At 35.0% G+C, this 25,503-nt stretch overlaps 1 protein-coding gene across 1 annotated transcript in view; it reads left to right on the forward strand.

Moving 5' to 3' along the window:
- LOC138713540 (uncharacterized) overlaps positions 1-25,503 on the forward strand; it is a 165,997-nt gene that overhangs the window by 80,370 nt on the left and 60,124 nt on the right. Inside the window, exons 9-10 of the mRNA XM_069845707.1 lie at positions 13,135-13,338; positions 16,936-17,107. Of these exons, the coding sequence (XP_069701808.1) occupies positions 13,135-13,338; positions 16,936-17,107 (376 nt within the window). The remainder of the gene's footprint in view (positions 1-13,134; positions 13,339-16,935; positions 17,108-25,503) is intronic.

Below are 25,503 nucleotides of genomic sequence, written 5' to 3' on the forward strand. Positions count from 1 at the left end.
AATAATTGGCTGAGGAGAAATCAAAATTATATTTTTAGGAAAATATCCAATCAGAATTGACTGAGAAGAAAGCAACATGATATTTTTAGGAAAATACTCAGTCAGAAGTAAGATCTATTTAAATGTTAACACATTCAGTCATAACTTATCATTTGAACATGAAGGAGACATGCCATAAAGAATTATAAAAGCAAAACATGTCACAAATTTTTAAATCCTCACTGATGCAATATACCGTCATATTGTACAAGATTACATATAAACAAAACAATACTAGATGTAAGTGAAGCCTTGAGAGCTGTGAATACAGACAGGGAGCAGAAAATATGAAATCAGTGAGGAAACAAAAATACGACGATTTCTGTGAATATACATTGCTCAGACATATTTTAACTTTATATAACAAAGGCTTCATACCAAGTTTAATGGATCTCATGTCAAGGGCAAAGAATAAACTGGATTTTTCAACATCACTTTCATTTTTATGGAGAATAACGAAGTTGATTGGCTTTTAGTATACTGGAAATAACAGTTAGCGCAAGTACTTAATAGAATGATCTGACGTCGTAACTAAGCATAAGAAATTTCTTTTGGTCATCAGGGAAACCTGGAAAACACAGAACATTAACTGTGGACGAGATATGGACAAATGTTAATATGACATAAAACAAAATGTGGATGATAGACGGCAGTGATTTCTTAATAGTTTCAATTGGGAAAGGCCCTAGAATTATTGTGATACGCACAGGAAGTGAACAGGATTTGTAACTAATATGTTGTTGGTTTTTAAATCATTCGATCAAGGATTCCTACAAGGAGATGGACAGAACGAGGTTTATGAAATGGTTTCAGGAATAGCTGATTCCCAATATCCCTGAGAACTTTATCATTATTATGGATAATGTGAGTTATTATTACCTACCACGAAATGAGAAGGCACTCCCTCATCCATCTTGCGTACAGGTGAAATGGGGTAAGATTTTTATTGAGAAAGGGACGAGATAATGGACAGAGTAACAGATAGGTTCGTAATTAGCATCGTAATGAAAGTGGTTCTTCAGAAGATAATGATGATTACAACACCATGTTATTGGATATCAGGAGTTACCGAACATCATATTTATGACAGCAGCTGTTATATCAATACTATTAATAATTGGAAATGTGGAGCTAAACCTGGGACCTGGCAATAGAGAAGAAACAGACTATAATGAGAAGATGTTTCAAACCGAATGGATAAACTACATGAAGGAAACGAGGGAAGAAGGACAAAAGGCAAGTGTTCTACTAAATAAAATTTCTAATGACACAGAGGAATTAGTCAATAGATATATGGATGTGGAAAATAAGATAAAAGAGGTTATGCAGAAGCAGGCTACGCTAAAATCAATGATTAGAAAATGGGGAAGTGATAGTAGACTCAATAACATTGTAATCTACAGGGCTGAAGAGGACACTAAAGAAACAGGAATCGACACGTGTTTACTAGTGCTACAATTATTAACTAAATATTTCAAACTAAACGTGGATATAAGTGCAATAAACAACGTATATAGAGTCGGGAATGGAAAGAATAGACCAATACTAGTTAAATTCAACTGTTATTTCATTAAAGAGCATATAATTGCAAATAGGAGACAACTTATAGTTACAAACATCTACATAGAAAATGATTTCGCAAAAGATATAAGAGAGAAAAGAAAAAAATTAATTCCACTGTTAAAAGTAGCTCGAAGCAAAGGATTTAGAGCAAACTTAATTAAAGACAAAATCAAGATCAACAGAAAGATAATTGGCTCAGATATCTTGAATAATTATAACATTGAGGACACACTTAGTAGCTGCAGCAGAAACAATAATAAACAAAGTGATAAAAATAGTAATAGAGCAGCATCTCCACTGCAGGGAAACAGAAGAAGTAGTATAACACATAACAAAAAAGATAGAAGCTTAGAGAGTACAAATCAGAATGGCAGTGGAGCAAGAAACCATGAGCAATCCGATAAGATAAATGTTAAAACTGGTGAATTTACAAGTGTGAACGCTATACTAGACTACCTTAGAAAAATGGAGAACAATTCTTTCACAAATCCTTCAAGAAGAAACAAGAGTGAAGAAAGAAGACCGTGCAGGGAAGAAGATGTGGAAACCAGAGAAGAGGCGGCTTGTGGGGAGATAACACAGACTGAGAGGCGATCGAGTGAAAGTGCTACAGAGAGAAGCATCTATGGTTCATCCAAAAAGTGCAGTAAAAGTGAAAATCGTGTTCAAATAGTGCAACAGTCCTTGGGTAGTTCGAGGCACGCTAGAGGAAGTGACACACCGTCAACACTGATGAGGTTAGCAGATTCTGCCGAGGAAAATGAAGTTGAGGACAATCACTTAATTAGAGGTAAAAGGCCATATAGAAACATTAGCAGAAAAAATTATGAACAATCAAATACAAATAATGATAGAAGTACTGAACACAACTATTTACTAAGAGGTAGGTAACAACAAAAACTTAACTTTCCTGTAATCAGAAAATCCAAAAAAAATTAATCTGAACAAGAAAGATGTATTTAGTAGTAAAATTCTTTGTTTATAAAGACAACATCAAATTAATTTGTATATTTCAAGACTTTAAATTTCAATAAGATTACACATAAAATAAATTTAATAAAAAGTAGAATAGTATTAAACGAAAATGTGAGCATGGAAAAGAATGTTGTAACTGTAATTGATATTGATTTACGTAAATAATATGTCAAGTGTGTTTACATGTATGCTGCAAGATGTATAAATAAGCAAATAACTTGCTGACAAGCATGTAGCAGGAATTTAGACTGACCTACTCTACTCACTGAAAAATACCGATTCAGCTATTGCAGTGTGCTAGCTATATGTCAACAACTGCTAACCTGGATGCAGTATGATGACACGGAAAAATTAGTTAATAGGCATAAGTGAACCTATAATTAAATATAAATATGAAAGTTATAGAATAAATTTAGATATTTAAAGTAAAAAAGAAAAAAAAGAAAAATTGATTTAAACATGTTCATGGTAGAAAATTGTGAAAAGGAGCAGATAAATAAGTTTTAAAGTTTTAATGGTTATCACGATCGGTTTGAACATGCACTAAAACTAGACTTAAGTGCAAGTTTGAACAATAAATTACTGAGATTTGTGATAAAATTAATTATTTTAGGAAATTGTATATTTATTATGTATAACTACTTTTGTATATAGATCTTTTTTTTTTTTAATTATTAAATTTGTACTTTTGTGAACTAATATCAATAAATCTATCACTGTCTATTTGAAATTAACAATACAAACTGACAATGAGCTCGAAATTGGCTCAAACTATTTTTTTTTTTTTTCATAAGATGAAATAAGAAATGGGTAGAGATCCGTGAAATTTACAAGAAGTGATAATGCAAATTATTTGGCCTCATTTTCAGTATTCTCATTTTGTCAATTTATTGCACCATTGCTTTATATTTCTTCCCATTACTCCAAAAAACATACTTTTGAATCATGAAACAACGTGAAAGAAACATCATTCAAGTTTTTAATGAATACTTGTTGTTTTATTACCGAAATCTTTACAAAAATGTATTTTTAAGTAATATTTTCATAATTTCTGTCATTTTTTTTCGGTGGCACATTTTGTTATACCATTTTTTCAACAAATGAATACAGCCATGTATTAAAATCTATGTGCATTGTAAAAACTGGAAATTTATGCTGAAAATCCTGCATGTACCACTCTTATCGTTTTTAATATCTTGAGCCAGGATTATAAAACTCACATATATGTAATTTTCAAGTAACACCGCTAAAGTCCACCACTGAGGAGTAACGGTTAGCGCATCTGGTCGTGAAACGAGTAAGTCTAGGTTCGAATCCTGGTTGGGTTTTTTTCCGGAGTTTTCCCTCAACCCATAGAAGCAGAATTGCTGGGTAACTTTCGGTGTTGGACCTTGGACTCATTTCGCCATCATTAATTCACATATCATCATCCATACCATAGTTCGGGTTAAGTTCACTGTGTAGCATGCTGTACTTGTACAAGAGCACAGCTGTTCGGCTACCCAATCATTCACAGAATAGGAGTGGTAAGCATAATAAGCCTTCGGCTCCCTCCTCTGTATAAGAGAAAAAAAACACCGCTAAACTGACAATTTCTACTTCTTCTGATTTAAAAGGTGTACAGGGTGGAAGCAATATAACCCTACTTATTGAAAGGAGGGATAGATTAGATGAAAATAAATAAATAATGTATTATATGTTTTGAGATTAAGTGTATAATTAATTAAATGATTACATCGAAAGTTTAAACTTGTTATCAACATCGCAATGCCCAAGATTCCATATGGAGGCATCGAACTCATCTGAAGTGAGATGTAAACAAAAGGCTATGTATTGCAAAATCAAGTGTCTGCTTCGGCCCAGGTTTTTCTCGACCAAATTTAAAATTTCCTCTTTCCTGTCAATAATTTCTTCAGTTGTTACCGACCCCAATTGCGGAATGTTGGATTTACGCTATTCAGTCACGTACTAGCTAACAGACAGCTGGGTACTCGCTTGGTGAGCCAATCCAGGCAAGTTGTAGATACCGTCGTGGCATGATCTTTTTATGCACTGTCCACATATTACTAACACTAGCACTTTGACAAACACTGAGATTACTATTTACAATATTTTAACTAGCAGTTCCATGAACACTGACTTTATTATTTACAATATTTTAATTGGCACTTTTACAAACAATGACAATACATCAAATTTGATGACACTCAATTTAAGCAAAAGTAACTACCAAATATTTTCACTCGGTAAAAAAAGAAAGAGAATTCAATATCCAATACAATGGCCAACACCTTCCTAGGACTTATGAATCCAAATATCTTGGAGTTATTTTCGATAGTAAGTTAACATGGAGCAACCATTTGAAATACATTTCTGAAAAAGCTCGTAAAAGATTCTCCCTTCTAAAAAGACTAGCAGGAAAGAAATGGGGATGCTCTAGGAATACTTTGAACACTACATACAAAATGTTTATACAGCCAGTGCTGACATACTGCGGAGAAATTTTAATTACTTCACCTTTCATAAACGACATAGAATATGTTCAAAACCAAGCTCTCAGACTCATTACTGGTGGAATCAAAACAACGCCAATAGATTCTATGAGATTCCTCACTAATATTAACAGCATCAAAATGATAATAGAAGAAAAAGCACTGATTCAATATGAAAAACTTATCAGATTACCAGATAACAATTGGCATTCATACAGTCCTCTTTGTAGATTGAAAACTCAAAAAAGTTTCATATCCATGGTTCAAGAATTAAAACAGAAAATCAATATCCCGAATTTAAAAGAAAACTTACAAATTAAAGCAAACCCTTTAACTCTATTAAATATAGAGTATAATATAAATTTAACAGAAGAAATACTGAAATCAGAAGTAAACACTGAAATACTGAAACAATTGTCTTTAGAGACAATTAATATTAGGTACCCTCCACAAAACTGGCTTCATTTATACACCGACGGATCCTTGATCTCCAGAGAACAAGGTGCCGGTGCAGGTGTTACGTGCTGTCTCTTCTCACTTTATAGATCTCTTGGATATGGAACAACAAGTTTTGATGGTGAAATCATTGCAATAAGTGAAAGTCTCAGGAATCTTCTATGCCACATCAATAAATTTAGGACTGCAGTTATATTGTCAGACTCCAAAGCAGCTATTCTATCAATAGTCTCTAAACACACACCTTCATCTCAAACAGCAGAAATAACTAAAATGCTCTCTCAATTATTATCACTCAATAAAAGAATTGTATTCCAATGGATACCATCCCATTTTGGAATCCTGGGAAACGAGAATGCGGATGCTTTAGCAAAGAAGGGCAGCACTGCTATTTACAGACCTGTTACTAAATCTACGTATTACTCTGTGAAGAGATTTATTAAATCTACATACTTAGACTTCAACAAACAAAATTTGATAACTCAATCCCAAGGGAAAAAATGGAACTCTCTGCATCAAAATCCACAGTTAATTCCCGCTTTACCACGAAAATCGTCTGTAGCTGCATTTAGATTGGCAACAGGCCATGATTGTTTGGCCAAACACCTGCATAGAATTGGAATATATCAGTCCCCTAACTGCCCACTGTGCAACTCAAACCAAGAAATGGATTCGGAACACCTCAAAATCTGTGCTTCAGTGGCTAGTCATGATAATATCTTTGAAAAATATTGGCGTGCAAGAGGTCAAATAACTTTATTGTCAAACGCCTGGCATTAGAAAACAACAACAACAAACAATGACTACTGTTTACAATATTTTGACATGTATGTTTGCTATTTTCAACTAGCACTTTCAAAATCACTGAGTTTACTATCTACAATATTTAATATCCTACCAGAAACCTTTCTGCATACACACATAGAATAACACATACACGAAATTGAATGGCAAAACAAACTTCACTTCACTTCACTTAAGATCGGTAGATCTCGTAATACTGGGACAAGACGACCTTGATCTGACTATCGTAAAACAGTCGAGCAAGACCAGCTGATCAGTGTTGCCATGTCTAGTCTCGTTAGTTAGGCAACAGATTTGCAATACTTTTTATTTAATTTACACGAAAACCGTCCGTTCTATTGAAATACGACAAAGGAAAAAAATATTCTTTATTACATTATCTATTGGTATTGACAGAAATTAAGATTCTATGCATAGTAATTATCCACAACGATGACGTTAAAAACATTTTTTTTTCGAAAACTATAAACTTCCAACCCATATGGTATTATGGTGAAGAATTGGTACATCATAACTGTATGGTATTAGACTTTTTTGTTATACCCAGTATGAACAATTCGCTCTGCAAAGCTGCAGAGTTATTTCACTTCCACTCTGTATATTACAACTATAGCACTTAGGTACAAATGGCCTATTGTGCACTCCATGAGCTGGAATTCAACCCAGAAGATCGCAGTGTGACACCAGACTTGCAATGCTACTGGGTTTAATTTCCTGAAATTTCTTGGAAGACAATATATTATCTTTCCCGAGGTAATGATGCCTGATTTAGCTTAGACCTTGGCAATCTAGCAAAGTGTGAAGTATGACTTAAATTCTATCCCACATTTCCTACAAGTTGAGTCATCACTAAGGCCCAATATGTGTAGGTGCTTATTTAGATGGCAATGTGAAATTGGCAATAACACCAAAATCTTGAAATTTTGAAACGAAATTTCCTTAAAAATAAAATAATTTTCATGGGACCCTAGAAATGAATTATTTCTACTTTTTGTTGTGAATTTTGTCAAGAGTCCAGTGGCCTGAAAGTAGAGTCCCTGACATCCAAATTTTGGCAGAGAGCACCTATTTTAAGACCTTCTTCCTATGTCCTGTCGATATATCTCACAGGACCAACATGCGTATCACTTTTTAAAAATGCTGAAGTTTTAATTAGTCTAATTTGACTTATTATTTAATGGTCAAGTACAAAAAACTATTATTTAATTGATTTAATTAATTTCCTTTAATTATTTTATGAATTTACGAGTTTACTTCAAAACAGAGGAAATGTTTGTGATTTAACAACTGTTGCATTGTTATCTGCTGTGTTACATCATTTCAATCAATGGGCGAGGCAAACACAAACAGGAAGTAGGAAACTGAAGAAAGTAAAACCTTTCAGCAATGGGAGTTCAAATCGGAACCTCAATAATCTGAAAACTTGTCTATTTCGGAACAATTTATTGGTCCCAGCGAAATTGGCATGTATTATGTGTAATTTTTCCTGAATAAAACAGCAAGAGGAAGGCGCGACTATATTTTGAAACAGTGCGTAATTTCAACGAATGTATGAAATATGAGGTCACTATGAAAACAAGTTTCCTTTGCAAAGTTTTACGGAGTGTGAGGTGTATTGGCATGGTGGTCATAAATTTTATTACTCTGTTGACTGATAAAGTTGCGTAAAAATGTGACACTGTCATCTAATGATGAAGTGAAAGGAAAATGTGAAATTTAAATTGACGTCACTACCTGTTTCAACCTCCAGTATGTTCGAGAAGGATCTCAGAGTTTGTGACAATGCTAAATCTGGTAGCGGCAAATACATGAACTAAGTGTACTAGTGCTGCCACATGCAGCTAAATCACACACTATACCCCACATGCCGCCCTCCTAATTTGAGTCAGTAAATTACAAAAGAACTTGAAATTCACACAAATAAAACACAATCACTGACTGTCTTCACACATAAGTTCATCTGGAAAGAGACAAATGTTAGTGATTGGTCTTTTGTAGAACCCTTGTTGGTTCACACTGTCACCACACGAACAAGACCATCCGACCCAGGATGGGTCTCAGTGATGACTCCAGTAGACCAGGTTAGACAAGGGATGTTGTCCTCCTCCAGCAACACTAGCATCCCGGGTTGAAGATTGGATTGTCGGTGCAGCTACTTTGAGTGCTGCTGTAGTTGGCCCAAGTAGTCTGTGGATCATCGGTTCCAGATGAGCTGGTGACATCTCTGCACTAGTTGCCATCTGGACAGCCGGGATAAAGGTCCTGAAATGCAATCTGGCTCTGGGAAGGAGACTACGGGTTCACCAATTAAGAAATGGCGCGGAGTAAGGAATGCATATTCATCTGAAGTGTTGGGTAAGGGTACAGTGGGCCTAGAATTCATACATGCCTCAACCTGTGTGAGCAATGTAGTCATTTCTTCTAGGGTAAGAATTGAATTTCCAACAATTCTCTTGAGATGCATCTTTACTGACTTGATGCCTGCCTGCCTCCCATAATCCTCCAAAATGTGGTGATTGAGGGGGAATGAGGTGCCACTCAATGCCTTCCTGTGCTGTGAATATAGATGAAGCAAGTACCGTTGTCACCACTGTAAATGTGACTGCATTATCCTCGTCTGAAGATGATCATCTCAATACTGCAATGAAGGCCTCAGTAGTTAAGTCACTAATGAGTTCGATGTGAATTGCTTTTGGTTGGTTGACAATCAAGCAATGCCTCTTGTGTTGATCAAGAATCTCCTGAAGTTCACTTGTAGTGTTAGTTGGTCACTTGCTTGGTTCCGACTGTAGCCTTGAGGGCCCTGTCCACCATAACCGGCTGACTTGAAGTCATTGTGGGTCCAAGCCTCTGGAGATAATTATCTGCTGGATTGTCTTGGGATGTCACATGTCTCCATAGCTTCTAGCTTCTGCTGTAGTGGTAGTCGCACACTGAACCTTCGTGTCTTATCATGAGTGAATGATCTAGCAAAGTGATCATCATAGTTTCTCTCTTCATTTGAAATATGGCATGTTGCGATTTCTTCTTGTAACTAAAATCTCTCAACCTGATGATGGAGCATTTCAGTTGTCAACAATGACGTACTCGATTTCTGCTGCTGTCAAACAGAATGTGAAGGTATAAATCCAGATAACACCCAACCAAGTTTAGTCTTCTGCAGTCACGGTTCTGTATGCATTTGTGATGAAGCTCCTGCATTACCGAAAAATCTGCGTGCATTGGATTCTACATCAGTTGATGGAGGAACAGAAAACAAACAGAATGGCTGATTCACTGGGTCACTTGCAACAATACTACGAGGAATAGTATGCATTTCTGTCCCATATTGTCACTGGGGACTAATCTTGGTGTCACCATTTTGAACCGGAGAGCAAATGGCAGAGCCAACAATGGATTCTCACCCACTGAAAAAGTCCAAAGCAATACACAGAAGTTCCAGTAAAGTCATCGTGTCATTCTTCTTCAATTCTAGGGATCCTCTGCTTGTTGAATTTCTCTAGCATGGGGCCACAATCAATGCACAAAGTTATGAAGAAACTTTACAGGAACTGAGATGCGCCATTAAGTCTCCTGACCTCATTCAGTCTAATGCGTCGAATAAATACCTACAAATCAATCCAAAATCACCTGTTCTAAAAGCACTACCTAAAACTCATAAGAATCCATTGGCAATGAGACCAATGGTGAATAGTCATAACACACCTAATCGAAAATTAAATAAGTTTCTACATAATTTTTTAAAAGAGCATATCCCATTAGAAAATATCTACAACATAAAGAACACAGCATATTTAGCGAAAACAATTGGAAAATTAAAATCATCACAAAACACAAAAATGCTTTCACTTGATATTTCTAACTTATACACCAATATCCTGGTTACTGAAACTTTGAACATAATAAGAACAATGCTTACTGATATCCAATTGGATCTGAAACTAATAGATCAAATAATATCATTACTTAACATTGCCTTAAAGCAAAATTATTTCACATTTAATAATAAATTGTATAAACAACCCCAAGGAGTGGCAATGGGGGACCCCCTTTCAGGTTTCTTTGCCGAAATTTTTCTGCAACATTTAGAAAAAGAGCACATACAAGACCTTCTCAAAAAGCATAACATTTCCACTTATTTACGATATGTGGATGACACGCTTCTTATTTACTAGGACAATCATTGTAATCCTGACAATATTACCCACTCATTTAATGAATTACATCCCGCCATAAAATTTACCTCTGAGCCGGCCATTAATAGATCCATAAACTTCTTGGACCTTCAAATTTTCATTAAAAAAATCCTGTTTCAATTTTGATATATACAGAAAACCAACTTCCACTAACCATTCGATTCATAATTCCTCTAACCACCCAGAAACGCACAAAATTAGCAAATACTATTTCCTCATTGATAGGCTTCTAACAATCCCTTTAAATAAATACAATATGACAAAGAATATAACTATACTGTATCTTTTGCTCAAGATAATGGCTTTCAGAAACACACAATAGATACCCTCCTTAAAAAACGTAAGTATAAATTGGTTAAAACTTCACATACCTCTCTTGTACCTGAAACTCCAAAAACCAAAAAATCTTGGACTAGTATGACGTATTTCGGACCAATTTCCAACAACAAAGTAGGTAATTTTTTCAAAAAGCACGATATAAATATCGCTTTTTCCACTAATAACAAATTAGACAACATTATATCAAATAAACTTCAAAACAAAGATCGCCTTAAAGATAGCAGTGTACATATGCTGCATTGCAAGGATTGCCCTAATAAATACATAGGCCAAACTCGTAGAAACTATAGAACCAGATTTAAACAACACATTTCCGATTTTAAATACAATAGACAAAAGTCAAAATTTGCAATACACCTAATAGAACAAGGGCATGAACTGATATAAATAGCACATTACAGATTTTTCAAACTATGAACGATAATCCTCGAATCCACATTGCCGAAGAATTCCACGCTTCACAAGCAATTAACAATGGTGTATTACTTTTAAATGAACAATTACCGAACATATATAGCCCACTATACAACTTAAATTCTCCTAGTACACGTAACTTCCGGTATTCCAATACACCTCCCCCCTCTAACTTTCAGGCTGGCATTACTTAGTTAACTTGTAAACGTAACGTCCTGCCGCACTTGTGATTTATCTGTCTTCAACACAGGACGTACTCTTCCGCTGCACCGTAAGTAAATATATTCAATCAAGCAGTTCCCCTTCTTGCACAGTTGGGCGTGTTTAAAAAAACTTTTTAAATTGTTTTCGATAGTAGTCTTTAATATAACAAAGTTTCACGTAATTTCAGATCATAAGACCACACGTGCCTCCAGGCATTGCATACAACCAAAAAGCATGATGCTGCTGCATACACATCTTTTTTCATATATTCAACAATTTATAATTGCACAATAACATATCTTATAAATGCAGACTTCATGACATTTATTATGTAAAAATCATAGCATACCTTTTCATAATTGAAAGTAAGCATAAGGCTGTACATTCTGCAAAATAATTTTCACATCAGACCTATTTCTAATTTTAACATTTTAATAGTTTTTAAATCTGTATATACATTAATGTTTTATGATATTTTTTGCATGACTTTATTTAATACTTTTAACAAAACATGGTTTAATGTAACCCATTGTATTTCAATGTAACTTTTCAATATAACTGTTCGGTTTAAGAGGTAATAATGATCTGAAGATGGCTTTTATAAAACCGAAAACGTTAATCAAGAAATGAAATAAAAATAAAATATTGGAATTTTAAACCAGTTAAATTTATGGTGGTCCTTTTGAAAAAGTATTGATAAAGCAATAACAAAATAAAATGATAACTTGAACAAGGCTGAAACTCACAACCTTCGAATCATTAAGCGAACACTCTACTGCTGCTCTGTGAGATACAGGTATTGAATGACTTCTGCTTAAATTGCTTCAAGTGTGCATCTACAAGAGCATGCATTGTGTAACATCACCGTGATCTGAAGTGGATTTAGGATATATTTGCTGTTCATGAGTGCAGTCACAAATGACTTGTTCATTCACACATATATGGGGTGGCCCAAAAAGGTTTCTGAAATACTTTAGTAACATTTTGTATACAACAATAGGCCTCTTGTACAACTATGTGTGCTACATGTCTTCCACTATTGTGTACGACATGTTCCATTTGGTTTATCATCTAGTGACAATAGCATTGTACTGCTTCACTGTTAAATTGTGCAGAACTGTTTCGATGTTTGCACGAAGTTCGTTTAGACTACAAGGAATGGGTATGAAGCACTGTTCTTTCAAAGTTCCCCCACAAACAAAAACGTATCACACAATGACAAATCAGGACTTCGCGAAGGATATGGGAAGTCTGAGTGTCGAGAAATCAACTGACCAGGAAACAGCTGTTGAAGTTGGTGCCCATTTCCATGACCAGTATGGGAGGATGCCCCATCTTGTTGAAATACATGCTTGTGCATATCAAGACTGTTCAGTACACAAAATATATCCAAATCTCTCTGAAAACATTCAATACCGGTAACTTGCTTCTTGTATACTTCTGATGTGATGTTAATTGTGTTTTCATGTGCATGTTTTTAATGTTATACATCATATATGATCTTCGGTTACCTTTTTAATGGGCCACTCTGTATCTTCTGTAGTCTGATTGAGAAATGACTGACTAGTGAAAACAGTAGAATATTATTTTCTGACTACTCTCGTAAATATAAACCTTTGTTGATTGCAAGATATGATGGCGTCTTGTTTTAGTTGTAAAGAGGCACAGCTGAAAGAATACTTCCCACTGCCTCGAGTTCTCGCTAGGTTGTTCACTCTGTGTGAGCAACTGTTTGGGGTGCAGATCCAGGAGCGGGTGAGAGTGAGCAAGTGGCACCCTGAAGTACAGTACTTCGATATCCTGGAGCCCCACAGTACGCAGCCTGTTGCTGGCTTCTACTTCGATCCTTATACCAGGCAAGTATGGATCTTAGGAATATAAGTGTAATAGTACAGATAGAGAAGTTCCTCCATAGCAGAAGTCTTGCAAAGAGTAGTGATGGTTCAGATCCTCCCATCCTGTGAGTGTTGGTTAAAGAACAGTACAGTAAAAACTGAGAAAAACTGTTGGAATAAGTTTGAATATGAAGACAGTAAAGACCACACACAACTTTCTGTTTTTAGTTTTGGATTGTAAGGTAGACATTATATAGTGAAACCTCTCCTTACAGACATCTCCAAGATACGGACATTCCTCATATACGGACAGATTTTTATGTCCCAACTGAAATAATATAGAAATAATGATAAATTTAACTCTCGTTTACGGACACTCTCAGACACAGACACGGACAGCTGTTTCACAGTCCTAAAGCTTGCTTTACCTCCTGACTGAGGACAGAACTTGGATTTCAAGACCTAATGTGTTAGAAAAGTGGAAAATTTAGTTTTGAGAACTGTACAGAAATTCCTTAACATGAAACATAACATGAGGGGCTCGTAGGCTACCACTAGCCCAGCCGGCTATCCCTTGTTAGCTGGAAATGGGAGGATAAACAAAGTCATAAAATTTAACCTGTCTGATGGGTCCAACGCTTCCGCGATAGTGAAATTGTATTCGGCACATGATGGGGTTAGTAGGATTGATTATTCTCTTCACTTCAATCAGTTGTTCTGTTTCGAGAGACATGGCACCTGAACGTAAAGGTTGAATTGAAAACTGTAAATTACAATACTGCGTAACTGTAGACCTAGAATAAAATTGCATGGCACAGTACTGTATTTTCCTTTTTTAGTTTTATCTAATGTAGTTCAAAGTTGCAAAGAATTTACTTTAGTACAGTATACTGTATTTAGAATTAAACTACAGTAATACATTTCATTTAAAGCGTGAAGGGATACATAATGCATATTACGAATTTACTGTTAGATTGAGGAGCCTCCCTCCTAATAAAGGACATCTCCCAGATGCGGACAGATTGTTACGTCCCTTCGATGTCCGTAAATGAGAGTTTTTACTGTAATTAATTGAAAAAGGCATAGGCCTATGAAAAACAATAAACAGACAGCAGCCCTGCGTCTTTGAGAGATATCAGTAGTACAATAATAGAATTCTCAGTTGTTTCCAATTGTTGCAGGTGATACTTGCACATGTATGTTTTAAAGGATAACATGAATCAATGGTCATTTCTTCTTAAAGATAAAGGCGTGTACTTACTTACTTATGGCTTTTAAGGAACCCGCAGGTTCATTGCCACCCTCACATAAGCCCACCATTGGTCCCTATCCTGTGCAAGATTAATCCAATCTCTATCATCATATCCCACCTCCCTCAAATCCATTTTAATATTATCCTCTTGTCTATGTTTCCATCTCCTTAAAGGTCTTTTTCCCTCCGGCCTCCCATCTAACACTCTATATGCATTTCTGGATTCGCCCATACATGTACATGCCCAGCCCATCTCAAACTTCTGGATTTAATGTCCCTAATTATGTCAGGTGAAGGATACAATGCACGCAGTTCTGCATGATAAAGGCATGTAATAGTTTTAAATAATTATATCCAGTAGAGATTGTGATGTGAGAAAAAAATTCTCCTTGGGTGTGCTTAAGTAATTAAAAGTGAAAATAGACACGCAAAATCAAACTTTAAGTGACTCACTTAATAAATATTTAAAATTAAACACAAATGCTGACATTGGAAATGAAGTTCATAAAAGTCTACTGTATTTACCCGACTATAAAACGAGTCCCCCCCTCCCCGCCCCAATATTTGAACTTGAAAAGGGAGATCGTCTTAAATTCGTGTATTAAAAAATACACGAGTTGTGTCAATTTTGTTATCTTTTACAGTACTAAATAATGTCACAGGCATAGCTGCTTCTCCTGCTGTCCACTTGTTCACAATGATTCGAATTGCGTGATATAAGACAAAAAAGAACTATTCCAAATGTTTACCGCACTTCAGCTTGTAAATAGAATATTTAGGCTATTAGATGCTACATGGATACGAATTTCGTTTTATGAAGAGATCTGCTGGTATCTATTTTGCAGAAGTAAGTAAACTTGAAATTTTATATTGTGTTCTAAAACGACAGTTAATAATGGATTAATTGTCTGCGAATTCATCAACAAAAATACCTTAAAAAATTAAAGCCCTTTGAAGCCATTGCAAAACTAGGGACTTAAATTCGAGGTCGTCTTATATCCTAGTAAATATAGTACCTCGAAATCACCCTATCACAGAACCAATTGTCTGGACTGGCAGTTTTAGCTATAGAGAATTACATCATTTCATAAGTCTCGAATAAATTCAGCTCCAGGAAAAGCAGTGAGTGAAGTAATTAAACATTATGGTAATCAGCCTTCACAAGTTTTCTTGGTAGTTGAAAGAGAGACACGTGAGGGGAGAGGTCAGTTCTAGCAGCAGATTCTGGACCTCTCGTACTAATTTGGTAAAATACGTACATTTGCTTTGTGTGGTCGTTAGTTATGTCTATTATTGCTTTATATGACAACATTATAAGCAATGTCTAGTAGCAATATGTGATACACCAAAGTTGTTCATAATAAGGAGAGGGAAATTATAAGGTCTGTAGTTGCCTGTTGTGATGAAGAGGCAATGATACAGTTTGAAATTTATCAGGTACTAAGGTGGCGAGAATTTTGGGTACTGATAGTATAATTTGTAATGACATTAATTTGTTCTTGACCTTGACATCCAGTGTGCGAGCATAGTTCCTGTTTAACTTAATTTCAATAATACACTCTTCTACACAGTTATGAGTTATGAGTAACATTTGAACAAGGACTTGACACAAGAAATCATATGAAATGCAGGGTTCATAGTAATGTATTCATTTTACCACATAATTGGCCATAGCTCGCTCCTTCAGCATTCAAAATTGGACCCATGATCATATGAACTTTTTTACTCAAACAGTTCCAAAAACCATACCCTAAAGTTAAAATCTTTCCTCTTGAATCATCCTCTGTGTTGCGTGCGTGCGTGCGTGCACACCTTCACTGTGAGTTGCATTTTCGGAAGGTTTCCTTGTTAGTATTTATCAATTTTAATGCTATTTCACTCTTCAGAGACCCTTATGTGGCTAGAATCAACCCTTCGTTTTATTTTATAACATATTTTAGGTCAAAATACAGCACATTTGCATGGTTTAATTGTGAACTGGAGCTTCAAGGAGACGAGCATATGCACTGTTGTTTCTGAAACTTGCCTGCCCATTCATTTGGAATCTTATTGTACATATAGCTGCATATTTGTGAAAGTGATATGAAATGTCTTAATTTTGAGGTCATAGAGAATGTCTGGTGTGTAATCCAGAGAGCAAAATTTCATCATATTATTTGGATGCAAACTAAATGATTTCTTTTAGATATGTCTTTTGAATCATATTTTAAAAAATAAACTGCAGTGGTATCATTCACAGAAGAAACGACTTGTCCGTGAATATCCTAATACATGATTGAAATGCTTGAAATCTTCTTAGAATACCGAACATTGTAAAACCTTGATGAATCTATTAATCAAAGTAGGAATAATTAAATTCCTTGCAGAGAGGAGAAGCTGTCGACGCATCAAGATGCAGGCTGGATGATTGCACTGCGAGGCCGCAGTGCTGTAGCTGAAACAACCCCACTAGCTTCGCTCATCTTCAACTTCCCGCGATCTTCAGATGGAAAACCTACACTGCTTTGTTTCTCAGATCTTCATATTCTTTTTCGAAAGGTACTGAATAGAATCTGTATTCATTAGACTAGAAATTTTAGGGAAGAAGAAATTCTGTTTTAGACACCTAAAATAAGATTCAAAAGTATTAAATTAAGCTCTGAAAAGTAACAATAAAACCCAAAGTAAGCTTGTAAACTGAGTTATACAAAGTGAGATAGAAGTTGTAATTAAAAACATAGACCGTAGACTGAATAAAGTTGTATTGTAATGCGAATGTTGATATCTGAAAACGGATAGTACAGGTATTTTAGAACATTTGAATAACATTTGTCATGCATCAGTTCGTTTTACTGATTTATATTGCTTCTCACAACAACAACAACGACGATGATGACAAAAATAATAATAATAATAATAATAATAATAATAATAATAATAATTTATTTATTTACTTATTTATTTATTTATTTATTTATTTATTTATTTATTTATCTATTTATCTGTCTGTCTGACTGTCTGTCTTTCTGTCTGCTGGACAACAGCCATTGGCCAATAAAAGTCCAGCACAGTGATACAATTAATACATTAAAATAAACAACTATGGTACAAATTAAATAATTGAGTTAACAACAAAATGAAGAACATAGATTACAAAGATTAATTTACAAGAATTAATACTATAAAATTTTAGGGAAAGGAGTTGATTCTTATAAAAATATTATCAATTTGTGTATAAGGATTATGCAAATAATATTAGCAAAGACATTGCCATATTCTAATACTTCTACACATTGAATGGATCGAAATCGCCTACATGTAAGTTAGCATTTTTAATACATCTGGAGACCGGCGAGGAAGATTTAGAATTTCTAATATAGAAGAGTTTGTGATGTCTCATGTCCTTCATAGGAATACGAAGACTGACACTGTTTAAGAAAGATTGACAATTAATGTCACCTTTAAGGACCTTACATAAGAATAAGTAATCGAGATCATGATGTCTGGCATACAAGTTTCGACATTTAAAGTGCTCGCATTTTTTATCATAGTTATATCCAGAGTTATTAGGCAGAAATCTGTACGAACATAAAGAAATAATTTACAATTCATGTTGGAAAATGTTCAGCTAAGCCTCGTATTAATAACAAATATCAAAATATGATTAATTATTATTCCGTCAATATGGCTTAAGCATTGCATTACATATGAAATAAAAACATATGAGATATGAGATAATTATAATGTTGATATAATGTTGATATAGATAACATAGTCACCATGTCACCATGTCATATTTTATTCTAGTCAACGTAGTTTTTAAATGTAAGCTTGTATTGTATTTGATTTTAGATGATATTTATTTGTACCTGAAGATGCCCCATTAGGGGCGAAAACGTTTGTATCAAGATTAAATAGGATGTAACACATCAATATAATTATCTCATATGTTTTTATTTCATATGTAATGCAATGCTTAAGCCATATTGACTGAATAATAATTAATCATATTTTGATATTTGTTATTATAAAGAAATAAATTTCCTTTGAATATTTTCCAGTTTTGCCGAATCAGTACTAGTAATAGAGTTCCAAACTACAGATGCATATTCGAGTTTCGATCTCACTAATGTATAGTATAGTATTAAAAGAGATTCAGGTGTTGAAAAAGAATAAGTAATTGACCGAATTATTCCTAACATTCTTATTGCATAATTATAAATAAAATCAATGTGGTTGTGAAAATATAATTTATTGTCCATTAATACACCGAGGTCTCTAATACAATCTTTTCTGTTAATTAATACAATTTTTAGATGATAGTTATATTTTAGTGTAGAGGTTTTCCTTGAAAATGATATTGGGTCATTCCATATCAAATCACCAAGGTGCTCAACCCGACCAACTCAGATTTCTTTCAAAATTTGAGGGTTTGTTTTATCTGCTGAGCTAACTAAAACTGCCGAGTTTCATATCTCCTGTGCTTTTCGTTTTCTATCAGTGGTGTTTCAAACATGAAGAAAAATCATATTTTTGTAAGCACGCCGCTTCAATTAAAATTATGTATCTCAACAATGTCTCCAGATAAATTTACAAAAATTGGGTGATACATTCTTATTTTGTGATAGTTTTTATTGCTTATATTGTTTTCTGCAAGTAAAAAACATGGTAAAATATTTTTTATATATTCATATTTAAAAATGCAGGGCTTCTATATTAAGGAAAAAAATATATAATACGCCTCAATTAGTGACAGAAGGAACTGAAAAGTTTAAACTTGGAATCATCATACGTTACAAAGATAAAAATTATTATGTCACTGCAAGCGTAAGCTAACTGTATAAGTCGCAATAGTTATGTCCCACACATTTGTTGTATTTCATTATATTTGATCATATTCTTGTATGTCGCTATGTAATTTAACATGTAGTACATAATTTGAATTTTTTCAATTATTACCTCAAATAAATTATTGTCACATGGATTTTGTTAAACCTGAAGTTCTGTAAGAAATGCTTACCTTTCATTGTTGAGATGAAATAGCCTGATCTTTCCAGACAGGATGCTGTGTTGTTTCAGCTGCATTTTGAAACTGCTTAGCAAGTATAATACCCATCCTAAACAGGAAGACTGTATGAAACTTGTGTGTTCTAGGCACTGGATTTTGCAAATCGAAGAGCAAGCATTTTTTTCCTCTTCAGTATAGCTTTTTTCAGTCACATAAACGGTATTAATGTTTGGGAGATGATCCCTTGTCCAGTCCTACAATTCCCTAGGTGTAGTTATTTGTTTATCACATGGTCTCTGCAAACTAGCACGAGCCGCAAGCCTTGTAAGTGTCCCACCTACATAGTCGCATGCTCTTTTGCCATGCGATATGCAAAAATAATGCAATTCTGCTGGAAATCCAAAATTTTCTTCATGTAATGTGAGGTTCAGGAAATTTTTTTCTATTTTTATACTGAGCAGAGGATCCATCGGAGAAATACATAATTTATTATGGTGAATTATAGATATTTGTTGTAATAACTCTATTAGATATTTTTGAAACAGATGTACAGCTGTAGTATCATGTTTCGGGCAGTGTGAAATTATTACCAGATTTTTAATAGAGACCGTATCGGATGATGATTCGTTATAATATATTACGAAAGTATGAATGGTTGCCTGCACATTAGTCCAGTGGTGTGACTGAATTTCATCTTGGATTACGAAAGAATAGTTTTCAGCGAAGTCGCATAACACAACAAGCATGGCTGTAGAAATGATTTCATATCACGTAGAAACTTACTTTGTTCAGATGATATAAATGAGTGAGTCAGTAAATCACCAAGTTTCTCCAAGAGACAGTCGACAAATTTGTCTGTGGGTTTCACTATGGTCTCAAGCATTGTTCAGTCAGTCATCATCCACTGCTTGTAGGTCACTGATTCATGAAGTTTTATTCGAAACATTTCTCTAAACCCTCTCTTATTTTTAATGGTTCAGGACATTCTGTACATTTCCTGAAAAAGCAATTTATATGAGGAAGATTGCACACTATAGTAGCCAAGAAATGTTGATAAGTTGGAAGGTATAAAGAAAAATTTTCTAGAAATCTACGTAGACCTGAAACTTTAATAAATTGCTTCCGGCATGAGTTTTACATTCTGATGAGTGACACAAACACAGACCGTATGAGTTCCACTAACTCCAGTTAGAATACAATTTCTTGGTCTAAGAGCTACAAATTTGGAGAATCCTACCTTCATTTCAGGGTTAGAATTTTTAAACGCTGCATATAATTCATTTCTGCTCGTGTGATTTACTCCCTAATTCTTTAATCGTAACACAATATTTCTTACCGGGCATCATTCTGCTTATCTCGTCAGAACAATATAATTCTTTAACTTTACCGGCAACAGCCGCGGGCAAGGGTTTTCCAGGTTTTGGATTTGGTGAACACAAAATTCCATTTTCTTTTGCCAGGACTTTGGCTTTCCGAATTATGTATTCGGAAGCTGAAGGAAACTCTTTTTTATATTATTTACGCTCCAGCTTTTAGGTAGTAGTGTCAGAATGGTGATTTTCTCATTTTTACCGAAATTTTGAAAATTTTCCTGCAACTCTGACAAAATTTCAGAATCAGGACTTGATGAAAGTCCTGGTTCCTCGGCATCTTTAATATCAAAGACTTTATTTTTTAAGGCTTTTTCAATATTTTCAAATTTCTGTCTCTTATATTTCTCTTCTTGTAACTTTTTTTGTTTAATAGGGAACACACCATGGTCAAAAAGACTTGTATTTAATGAACTTACGTTTGCTGTAGAATCGACGTATTCTTCATTACTAGAGTCATTCTGAGGATTTTGTGTCATACTTTCAATAACATCATATTGTATTTTTATTTCTTTTATCTCAGCTTCACCCATATGTGTCCTGTGTAACGATCCAGCAGAAATGAATGAAGACCACTTGAAGACCTGTGAAGCATTAATTTCAGAAGAAACTGCAGTTCAAAAGTATTGGAAAGCACGACTGCTAATGGCTTCATTGCCAAATGCAAGGCACTAGACAGCAACAACAACAACAACATTTTTATTTCTTTGCGGCACATAGCGCACACCTTTTGTTTCTGTTTTAAATCAGGAAATACATTAAGCATTCACGATATAACACTCTTAAATTTTTCCTCTAATTACAATGCCCTGATTTCTCGAAGGGATTGCAGCAAACATATAACTTAAAACGCGACTCCATTACATCGCACAAAACTACCACATACTACAAAAACTAACGACACTGCACTTGAAACAGATCGCATGTTTTGTATAAATTCAAGACTGAATAAACTGCGACTCATGACAGATCGACGATGCAGATAACACTAGTCTGCGATGAAATTACTGCCTCCAAAGTTTGAATGTTTTTAAAGTATTTTTAGCATGCTAAAATCAAATTCAAAGCCAGAAAGTTCCTATCACATACCATTTTTTTGTTACTTTAATTTTATTATAATATATTACGACAATTTATAGCATAATTATTTAAACTGTAATACTTTAACATATGTAGTTTTAGTATGATAGAATATGAAAACCGAATTATTCAAAATATTTTAAGGTGTTTGTATTAAAACCGGATTCCTAGCTGATAGGGGGTGCAAGCACATAAGGAAGTTAGAGCGAAATAATGTGCAGTCTTGTCATTATCTTTATTTGTGGGATATAGAAATGTCAGCCACTCCTTGGTGAGAGACTCAACTCAACTGAACTCGTCTAGTTCCTCTCAGATTTCATTAGTCTGTGCTTCATCTGGAAACGAACCGAAACGAGTTTGAAGCTTTATTGTGGAGTAGAATGTTGAGAGTTTTTAGTTCAGTAAGAAAGTATTTACCAATGTCGCATCGAGGAAGTATAAATAATCCAGACCACTTTTGTTATATAATATGTGGGAAATACACATTGTCTAAGCAGAGGCGTAATATTACAGATTTTGTGAAAAAGTCATATCATGCCTATTTTGGAATCAAACTTGGAGACCAAGGTAAAGCTTGGACATCACACAAAGTTTGTAGAGTATGCATTGAAGAACTTCGTCATTGGATCAATGGCGGTAGACCGTCGCTATCTTTTGGAGTACTTATGGTTTGGAGAGAGCAGTAGAACCATAGTAAGGACTGCTACTTCCGTTGGTACGATGTGAAAGGGTACAATTCTAAAAATAAAAACCAAATGATGTATCCAGTTGTTTGGTCAGTTATTTTACCTTTGTCACATGGGCCTGATGTACCAATCCCTGTGCGACCAGAAAATCTTGAACAGTTTTCATCCGTGACAGGGATCTTGCCCTCTTGCCCTCCCTAAAGAGTTAGCTGCGTTTTGAGGTTCTAGACTCCAATAAAAAATTCTGCTGTGCCCAGAAACATCATTCTATTGGTACCGATAACGCAAAATAAGTTTTCATCCTTTTTTTCCGAAGATATCATCTTGTATATTTGCAGTAAAGTGAAAGAACTTATGTTAAAGCTTGGACTTTCAAACTATGACCCAAGTGAATGAAGACAGTTCATTGATGTTTCCAAGCGAAGTTTAAAGGGTGTCCTCCTTCATAATGGAAACATTTTTGGTTCAGTGCCTGTTGCTTATTCAGTGATCCTCAAAGAATCATACACAAATTTGCAACCCCTGTTATTGCAACTGAACTGCAATGAACACAACTGTCAAGTTTGTGATGATTTCAAAGTCCTTACTATACTGCTGGGTCAACAATCTGGTTTTACCAAATTTCCATGCTCTCTTTGTCTGTGGGATAATAAGGCACGAGTTGATCACTGGACTCTGAAAGACTGGCCACTTGGACAAAATTTGGAAGACAGTTCTAAAAATGTTGTGCGCCAAAACCTTGTGAGTCCTTCTAAATTTGTGCTGCCACCTCTCCACATTAAGCTTGGCTTAATGAAACAGTTTATAAAGGCTTTAAATAAGGAAGGAGACTGTTTAAGTACATATGTGAGAAATTTCCACTACTATGTGAAGCAAATTAAAAGAAGGTATATTTAATGGTCCTGACATAAGAAAACTGATGTCTGTTGCAGCATTTAAAAACACTTTGAATGAAAAGGAGAAAGCAGCATGGATATCTTTCTGTGAAGTTATTTCAAAATTTCTTGGTAACAACAAGGATCCTAATTACCGAAACATTGTGACTAACAGGCTTGAAGCATACAAGGAACTTGGTTGTAACATGAGTATCAACATTCATTTTCTGTTTTCTCACCTAGATTATTTCCCCAAAAATCTAGGATATTTGAGCAAAGAGCAAGGCGAACGATTTCACAAGGAACTGTAGGAGTTTGAAAGGAGGTACCAGGGACGCTGGAGCATCAGTATGCTTGCTGATTATTGTTGGTAGGGGCGTATTTTGCGGACTACCGGGGCTACCGGTGGTAGCCCAAGGAAATTACAAAAGATAAAGTTTATAATATAACATAATGTAATAATTTTGTATTATTAGTTTTACCATAGTAGTAATTAAAATTAAAGTAATTGTTAGATTTATATGCGCTCTCTGTTCTCGAAAAGAAACAAGTTGTCAAGGCGGCATCACTGGAGAAACCGCTTGCTACGTGAGGTAGCCTGTGACCGTACCGCGCACGCTGTCCTGTCGCACAGCTGCCCGTCCCCCCCACTCCCTTCTGTTTCCATTGTACAGTGTAGGCCGGTCGAGTTACCGCTCTCATGATCGGTTTCTTCGCAGGCGCGAAGCAACAATACGCTTAGTACGCTAGCTCATGAATGTGATTGTGTTCTTGCAGTGCAGTATTTTAAATCTGTGATTTGTTCGAGTGTCTAAGAGTTATATTAATTGTGAATTATTAAGTTTTTAATTTCCCAATTAAGTGATAATGTGAAAAATATGGCAGAACAAGTTTCTGGAGAGGTTTGTGTTGAAAATGACTGTGTAATAGAAGGTTTATTAAAAGTGCCTTTTAACCGTCGTACATAACAACGAGAAAGTTGAAATTGTGAAAATGGAAAGACCAACTCCTGAGTTAAATTTGTCCATGGACGTAAAAGAAAAACAGCGAGAGTACACACGCCATTTCACTTCAACATCATATGGTAAGTGGAATTGGTTGTGTGGTACTTCTAAACTGTCTAAACTATTTTGCTGGCCATGTTTGTTATTTAGCCGCGAAACTAATGTGTGGTCAAAAGAGGGGTTTTCTAATATGAACTCCCTTCGAACGGCAGTCCTAGAATACGACAAATCAAAAGCTCATATTTGTAGTAGCATGAACTTTGCAAACTTTGGGAAGACAAGAATTGATTTACAGCTAGATAAGCAAAAAGCTCTACACATCAACCAACACAATGCTCTTGTGAAAAAAAAATCGGGAGATTTTACTGCATCTTATTAACGCAGTCTGCTTTCTAGGAAAACAAGAATTGGCTTTTCGGGGTCATAACGAGTGTGGAATCAGACAATAGAGGAAATTATATTGAATATTTAAGTTCCTTAAGTGAATTTGACCATTTACTGGCCAATCATCTTGAGAGTTCAAAAGTATTTCGTGGTACTTCTCTCGCAATTCAGAATGACTTAATATTTGCTATAAGTGGGGTTATGATAAAGAACATAAAACCTTTTGTGGCCATTGTTGTTGATGAAACAAGTTACTGCTCTAATCAGAGTCAATTGTCCACTGTTTTAAGATACGTCGATGGTACTGCCAATGTTCAAGAACGGTTTATAGGATTCACAAATGTCAGTTCTGGCAAAACTGCTGCTGCTTTGTTTGAGCATGTGGAAGGTGTTATAGCAGAATACAATGTCGGCAATAAGTTAATTGCACAGACATACGATGATGCTTCAGTTATGGCGCGAAATATTAATGGCTTAAAAACAAAAGTTCAAGAAAAGTATCCTCAAGCACTATTTGTCCATTGTTACAGCCATGTTCTCAATTTAGT

Source organism: Periplaneta americana, chromosome 14 (genome assembly GCF_040183065.1).
Source record: "Periplaneta americana isolate PAMFEO1 chromosome 14, P.americana_PAMFEO1_priV1, whole genome shotgun sequence".
Lineage (NCBI taxonomy): Eukaryota > Metazoa > Arthropoda > Insecta > Blattodea > Blattidae > Periplaneta > Periplaneta americana.